The sequence below is a fragment of the Cyclopterus lumpus genome, chromosome 13 (assembly GCF_009769545.1).
Source record: "Cyclopterus lumpus isolate fCycLum1 chromosome 13, fCycLum1.pri, whole genome shotgun sequence".
Taxonomy (NCBI): Eukaryota; Metazoa; Chordata; class Actinopteri; order Perciformes; family Cyclopteridae; genus Cyclopterus; species Cyclopterus lumpus.
In genome coordinates, this window is record NC_046978.1 from 20153629 (window position 1) to 20161995 (window position 8367).

At 47.8% G+C, this 8367-nt stretch overlaps 1 protein-coding gene across 1 annotated transcript in view; it reads right to left on the reverse strand.

The window, feature by feature from the left end:
- Positions 1-5379: 5379 nt before the first annotated feature.
- LOC117741178 (gastrula zinc finger protein XlCGF28.1-like) overlaps positions 5380-8367 on the reverse strand; it is a 4892-nt gene continuing 1904 nt past the window's right edge. The window contains exon 2 of the mRNA XM_034548022.1: positions 5380-6991. Within this exon, the coding sequence (XP_034403913.1) occupies positions 5694-6991 (1298 nt within the window). The 3' untranslated portion in view covers positions 5380-5693. The remainder of the gene's footprint in view (positions 6992-8367) is intronic.

Sequence of the window (8367 nt, forward strand, 5' to 3'; positions counted from 1 at the left end):
GCTTCCACTTTCAGTCCTGGAGGCAGACACAGTCACCTCATTCAAGAATAGACTTAAGACTTTCCTCTTTAATAGTTCTTATAGTTAGGGCTAAATCAGGTTTGCCCTGGTCCAGCCCCTTGATATGCTGCTATAGGCTTATATGCTGATGGGGGATGTTTTAGGATACACTGAGCACCTATCTCCTCTTCTCTCTCTCCTTATGGATGAATTTACATCTCTCCATTGCACCTTATTAACTCTGCTTCCTCCCCGGAGTCGTTGTGACTTCACGTCTCATAGGGTCCATTGGACCTGGAGGTGTCTGATGCCTGGTGAACCGGCCTCCCATTGGCCCTGCTGATGCCCCGCCCCCTCCTCTCTACCTCCTTCTGTTTCATGGATTGGAGTTCCATTCATACATTGTCATATTCATGTAATGTGTTTATGTAACTCTGTAACTCTGTTCATCTGGTCACATGACATCTATTCATCTGTCCATCCGGGGAGAGGGATCCTCCTCTGTTGCTCTCCTGAAGGTTTCTTCACTTTTTTCCCTGTCAAAGGTTATTTTTGGGGAGTTTTTCCTGATCCGATGTGAGGTCAAAGGTCAGGGATGTCGTATGTGTACAGATTGTAAAGCCCTCTGAGGGGAGGTTGTAATTTTGGACTCTACATAATAAACTGAATTTAATTTAATTGCTAACCTTGAAATCCTGTGACAATGTTGACCAATTCTTTACATGTGAGCTAGACCAAATTTCCACCCTGTTACAGGATATTCACATCTCTATTAATGTGTTTTTAATACACAGGTATTGGAATAATTACATTTTCCAAGAATAAACATTCCTTACTTTTGTCTTAAAATATATTTCAAACTGTTAACAAGCATTAATTTGAAAAAAGTTATTCTGTAATTAAGGGGAATTTCTGTGGAATCTTACCCCATTATTAGCTTATTTAATGCCAATTCATAACCCGCAAGTAACCACAAAGATATGCTTAATATTTGTTGATTTCATTTAATTATAACAAAACATATCAGTGAACAATACATTTCATTAATGAAGGCAATTCATTCACATTTCACATGCAATTTATAAATGTAACTTCCATTAACTACCATTAAACCATTAATCAAGAACACACAGATTTAGTTTTTTTTTTAAAAGCGGCTCCTGCAGCTCGGTTCCAAACTCTGGGGCAAATATGGAAGAACAACATTGAACTGAAGTCATTTTGGTGGAAACATTGGCTCAACTTTCCAAATGTTTGTGAGCCACCAAGAAAACAACAATAACAGATTACTGGAACAGCTGTTACAACACTAGTGAATCAAAAGGTAAAATATCCATCCATCCATCCATCCATTATCACCCGCTTATCCGGGGTCGGGTCGCGGTGGCAGCAGGTTCAGTAGGCCGACCCAGGCCTCCCTCTCACCCGCAACACTTTCCAGCTCATTCTGGGGGATCCCGAGGCGTTCCAAGGCCAGCCGGGAGATATAATCCCTCCAGCGTGTCCTCGGTCTTCCCCGGGGCCTCCTACCAGTTGGACGTGCCCGGAAAACCTCTAATGGGAGGCGTCCAGGAGGCATCCTGACTAGATGAACCACCTCAGCTGACTCCTTTGGACACGAAGGAGCAGCGACTCGACTCCGAGCTCCCCCCTGATGTCCGAGCTCCTTACCCTATCTCTAAGGCTGAGCCCGGCCACCCTACGGAGGAAGCTCATTTCGGCCGCTTGTATCCGAGATCTCGTTCTTTCGGTCACGACCCAGAGTTCGTGACCATAGGTGAGGGTTGGAACGTAGACCGACCAGTAAATGGAGAGCTTTGCCTTCCGGCTCAGCTCCCTCTTCACCAAGACGGATCGGTACAGCGCCTGTTTTACTGCTGCAGCCGCACCGATCCGCCTGTCGACCTCCCGCTCCACCTTACCCTCACTCGTGAACAAGACCCTGAGATACTTGAACTCCTTCGCTTGGGGTAGGCAGTTTGCCCCCACCTGGAGGGAGCAATCCGCCGGTTTCCGGCAGAGCACCATGGCCTCAGATTTGGAGGTGCTAACTCTCATCCCTGCCGCTTCGCACTCGGCTGCAAAACGCCCCAGTGAATGCTGGAGGTCACGGTCCGAGGAGGCAAACAGGACCACATCATCCGCAAACAGCAGAGAGGCGATCCCGAGACTCCCGAACCGGATCCTCTCAGCCCCCTGGCTGCGCCTAGATATCCTGTCCATGAAGGTCACGAACAGGACCGGTGATAAAGGGCAGCCCTGGCGGAGGCCAACACCCACCGGGAACGTGTCTGACTTACTACCGAGGAGACGAACACAGCTCCTACTGCAGGCGTACAGAGACCGGATGGCCCGTGCCAACGGGTCCGGCACCCCATACTCCCGCAGCACCCCCCACAAAAACCCCAGAGGGACCCGGTCGAAAGCCTTCTCCAGGTCTACAAAGCACATGTAAACTGGTTGGGCAAACTCCCAGGACCCCTCCAGTAATCTTGCGAGGGTAAAGAGCTGGTCCACTGTTCCACGACCGGGACGGAATCCGCACTGTTCGTCTTGAATCTGAGGTTCGACAAGCGGTCGGAGCCTCCTCTCCAGCACTCTGGCATAAGCTTTTCCCGGGAGGCTGAGCAGTGTGATACCACGATAGTTCGAGCACACTCTCCGGTCCCCCTTCTTGAAGATGGGAACCACCACCCCGGGCTGCCAGTCCATGGGCACTGTTCCCGACCCCCATGCGACACTGAAAAGGCGTGTCAACCAAGACAGCCCAACAATGTCCAGCGCTTTCAGCATCTCAGGGCGGATCTCATCCACCCCTGGCGCCTTGCCGCCAAGGAGCTTTTTGACTACCTTAGCGACCTCTGCCAGGGATATGGGTGAATCCACCCTAAAGTCTTCCGGCGCTGCCCCCTCTCCGGGGGACATGTTGGCCGGGTTTAGGAGTTCCTCAAAGTGCTCTTTCCACCGCCCGACGATGTCCCCAGTCCGGGTCAGCAGTCCCCCCCCCCCTCTGCTGAGAACAGCCTGGGGTAGACCCTGCTTTCCCTTCCTGAGCCGTCGGATGGTTTGCCAGAACTTCCTTGAGGCCAACCGAAAGTCCTTCTCCATGGCCTCCCCGAAATCCTCCCATGCCCGAGTTTTAGCCTCCGCGATCATCGCCGCTGCAGCCCTTCTGGCCCGCCGGTACCCGTCAGCTGCTTCAGGAGACCCCTGGGCCAGCCAGGCCCGAAAGGCCTCCTTCTTCAGTTTGACGGCCACCTTCACCCCCGGTGTCCACCACCGGGTTCTCGGGTTTCCGCCACGACAGGCACCGATGACCTTCCGGCCACAGCCCCGAGCAGCCGCGTCCACAATAGAGGCTTTGAACAAGGTCCACTCGGATTCCATGTCCCCAGCCTCCTTCGGGATTTGTGAGAAGTTCTTCCGGAGGTGGGAGTTGAAGACCTCCTGGACAGGATCCTCTGCCAGACGTTCCCAGTTCACCCTCACTACACGTTTGGGCTTGCCAGGTCTCTCTAGCCGAGTCCCCCGCCATCTGATCCAACTCACCACCAGGTGGTGATCAGTTGACAGCTCTGCTCCTCTCTTTACCCGAGTGTCCAAGACATACGGCCGCAGATCAGATGATACGATTACAAAGTCGATCATTGATCTCCGGCCTAAGGTGTTCTGGTACCAGGTACACTTATGAGCCACCTTATGTTCGAACATGGTGTTCGTTATGGACAAACTGTGGCTAGCACAGAAGTCCAACAACAAAACACCATTCGGGTTCAGATCGGGCAAGCCGTTCCTCCCAATCACGCCCCGCCAGGTTTCTCTGTCATTGCCCACGTGAGCGTTGAAGTCTCCCAGGAGAACTATGGAGTCGGCAGGCGGCGCCCTTTCCAGGACCCCTCCCACCGACTCCAAGAAGGCCGGATACTCCGAAATGCTGTTCGGTGCATAAGCACAAACAACAGTCAGAGCCTTACTCCCCGCAACCCGTAGGCGCAGGGAGGCGACCCTCTCGTTCCCCGGGGAAAACTCCAACACAGCTCAGCCGGGGGCTCATGAGTATCCCCACTCCCGCCCGGCGCCTCTCACCCTGGGCAACTCCAAAGGACAAAGTCCAACCCTTCTCCAGGAGCTTGGTTCCAGAGCCCATGCTGTGCGTGGAGGTGAGCCCAACTATATCTAGCTGGTACCGCTCCACCTCCTGCACCAGCTGGTGCTCTTTCCCCGCTAGTGAGGTGACGTTCCACGTTCCACGTCCCTAGAGCTAGTCTATGCCGCCAGTGATCGGCCCGCCCAGGTCTCCCGCCTGGCCCGCCGCCCGGTCTACATAGCACCCGACCCCGATAATTCTCCCTGCGGGTGGTGGGTCCACAGGGTAGGTAAAATATTCACATCTTAAAACAAAGGAATCCCTAAATCTCAAAGAGAGGCGATCAGCAGAGGATGATGTTGTTATTCAACAGTTTCCTTTATATGTTGTGGCAGCATAAGATATAATACATCTTCATTCCACAATGATGTTGAAGAAGAAAGACGGATGGAGATAATTGATGTGTAGCTTCACCTTAGCTGAGTCCAGGCCCGGGGTGGAGAATCGGGAGAGTTCCCGGTGGGCCACTTCACTTCTGGGCCGGTCGAGAATTGTATTTGTTGACATTTGTCACGTTAGTTCATCTTCTCTTAAAGTGGGCGACACACGTTCCGCATTCTGACACCGCAACCTCTGCATGGGTTGTACCATGCGAGGAAGTTCTCCTCTACGAAATAGAGTTGGTTCGGTCCGTAGCCCGTCTTTTCCAAAGAGTTTTCTCTAGACTACCGATAGCTGGGCCGGCACGACCGCAGCGATACGCGTCAGGGAGGATGGACGGGAGGAAGAGGGCAGGAGGGGCTGGACAAAAGAAAGGCGTTGGAGGAGGATGCTAAATGTGCCAAGCTTACTGATTTATGTTCAAGAGGACAAACACAAGTGGCAACTGGTGAAGAGAGACAAAGGCCTAATGATTAGCAATGTAGCTATTCGGCTAACGTTGTAGCCTTGATTAATAGCGTTGTAGCGTTGTCAACCTATTCCCAAGCAAAATATTAAATTGAATTAAAATATTAGCCTTTTTATATCACCCAAAATATGGCGATCCATAGACTTTGCAAATATTATGCAAATTTTGATATATAATATTGATATTGAAGTATGCAGTAATATGACTTAATTTTTCTTTGTAGCGTCGGAGCAGCAGATAAGACTATAAGAAGTATACTGTACTGTGAGTTGAACTGTAAACATTACTTCAATATGCCTCTTTGTTGAAGAGTGGGATATGTTTCAAATGTTTTATTTATTTATTTCTGCTTTTGTTAATTTATCAACCTATCCTTGTGGAATATTTTTTGTACCTTTACATTATTTGTTGGACCATGGTATTAATTAAAAATAACTACAGGATAATAAGAGCTGAACTGTTGCTTCATTTATCCAATTTCCATTCCCATGGAACAAGTGGGCTGGTCTTGAGCCTGAAATTCCCGGGCTGAAAAGTGGCCCCACTCCGGCCCTGACTGAATACACTTATTTTGGAGTCTGTATCAGCCTGACAGTTTTTAATTGTTTAACCATGGTTATTTCTGATGCTCTCATGAATTCACTTGCAATTTTTCGAATAACCGAGACAAGAGAATCTTGGAAAGAAAATCCAAAACTAATTTTTTTCTCTTGTGTGGACAATTAAATGTTGTTTCAGGTTTCCCTTTTGTGAAAATGTTTTACCACAAACCGAACAACTAAATGGTTTCACTCCTGTGTGGAGAGTCATGTGATAGTTCAGGTTTCCCTTTTGTGAAAATGTTTTACCACAAACGGAACAACTAAATGGTTTCTCTCCTGTGTGGACAAACATGTGATAGTTCAGTTTTGCCTTGTGTGAAAATGTTTTACCACAAACGGAACAACTAAATGGTTTCTTTCCTGTGTGGACAAACATGTGATAGTTCAGGTTTCCCTCATGCAAAAATGTTTTACTACACACGGAACAACTAAATGGTTTCACTCGTGTGTGGAGAGTCAGGTGTTTGTTCAGGTTTCCCTTATGCGAAAACGTTTTACCACAAACGGAACAACTAAATGGTTTCTCTCGTAAGTGGCTAATCATGTGAATGTTCAGGCTTCCCTTATGCGAAAATGTTTTACCACAAACGGAACAACTAAATGGTTTCTCTCCTGTGTGGTTAATCATGTGAATGTTCAGGCTTCCCTTTTGTGTAAATGTTTTACCACAAACGGAACAACTAAATGGTTTCTCTCCTGTGTGGCTAATAATGTGAATGTTCAGGTTTCCCTTATGTGTAAATGTTTTACCACAAACGGAACAACTAAATGGTTTCTCTCCTGTGTGGACACTCATGTGTCTTTTTAGACTACTTTTGCATCCAAATCTTTTGTCACAAAGTGAGCATTGAAATGGTTTCTCTCCTGTTTTGGAGCTAGTGGGTTTCTCCAGATGTCCCTTGTGGTCAGAGCTTCCAGCACATTCAGGAGAGCTGATTGATGTATTTCCAGTACTACAGTTCACATCACTTACAGGTACTTCTTTGTTTTGAGGGTTCACATATGACTCAGGTTCCTCAGTCTCCTCACAATCTCTACTGTCATCAGTCTCATCAGTATCTGGTCCTGGATGTCTTTCTGGATCTAACTTCCTGTCTGGTTCTGGTCCTCCACAATCCGCTCCATCAGCTTCTGTTTCCATGTGTTCAGTTTGTCTTTGATGAAGCTGAGAGGACTGAGCTTCCTCTTCATCATCTTCACTCTTTACAGTGAATGAGAACTTGAGACCAGCCTCCTCCAGCCCTTGAAGCTGCTCTCCCTCCTGATTGGTCCAGAGTTCCTCCTGTTCCTCTTTAATGTGGGGGGGCTCTGGGTCCTCTTGGTCCAGACTGGAGTTCCAGTCCTCCTGCTCTGGGGGAACCTCTTCTTGAACCACCAACAGCTGCTGGACATCTGTGGAGAATAATAAAATACATTAATACGTCTTACGAATCTCATAATAAACTCTTTTCTTAAAAGTACAATGTACCTCTGAAATGTAGTACAGTAAAAAGCACAATGTCTATGAGGTTTACAATATGTGCTAGGCAATAAATATTGCAGTTATGCAGTTTTTTAGTTAGCATTTAAGCTAGCATTTTTGTCAATGAAAATCTCACTTGAACATAATATTAGTAATAACATCAGTTGACCGGTATTATAGTATGCCTGCAAACTCATAGGGAGTGAAAAAGGTGACACCGTTTTAAACAAACTTTTTAAACACCACATCCACGTTGTTTGAATGTTCTGACCAACATTCTAAACTGATCTGATTACGAACAAAGAAACACTTACGGTAATAATAATACATATTTAAACAACAATAGGTCCTCCGCTCGGGCCCTAATAATAACAAATATATATTTTCAAGTCATTCATGAACCAACTTCCTGTTTTTGGCCTGAACAAGTCCTTCGCTGCTTAGCCATGAGCCTTCTCCTTGAGTCTTTTCTGCCTCTACCTCCTACTAGGGTTGATTCCCATGGCAACGGGGACGCTGGCGAGTCTAACGCCGCTCCGCCTGGAACCCTTTTGTTTGATTCTACCTTATTAACAATTGAACATACACATTTTTCATTTTAATTTGATTTAACAGTGTAGTTAAGTTCAATAGCCATTCTTCTCTGTTTTGAATTCTTCTGAAAATTCTTCGTCTTGGATTATTTATGTTTTGCTTACCTGTTGCAGCTGCTGTCCACCGCTACGTCTACTCCCTAGACAACTAGCTAACAGTCTCTCGCTAGCCGGCGGCTACCAACGAGCCAGCCGGCTCCCTGCTGGATACTCCTGTCCATGCTACCGCTCTGAGGCCGGTTGCCCGATAGCCTCTCAACTGTCCTGGTGCGGTCAGTCTGACTGCTGCTTCTTCAGTTAGCGGTTAGCTTGCCGCCCTCCCGTCAGCGTGTAGCTAACGTTGGCAGTTGACTGAACTGCCTCCTCCGTTTCTTCGCCTCATCCATCCATGTTCTGCAATACTCCACCTCGCAACTCCTCAAACTCCACAACTTCTCTGCTCCTCCGTTCATCTCCGTTACATCCACAGGAAGTTAGTTTGCTCCTGGCCTCACCGCTCCACTCTTTCATCCCCCCCCTTTCCAAAGCACTCCAGCCTGTCCAAATTCATCCACATCTCAACCTTGCTCTGTGTAACACTGATCCCTAAACAACAAGGGCCTCTTAATCTGGACTCTCTCTGTTTAACCGAAAACATGGCAAAACCAACAGGACGACTTTTCACTAAACCAAACTACACCCCCTGGATATTCATACATGGACAAGCCACAGAA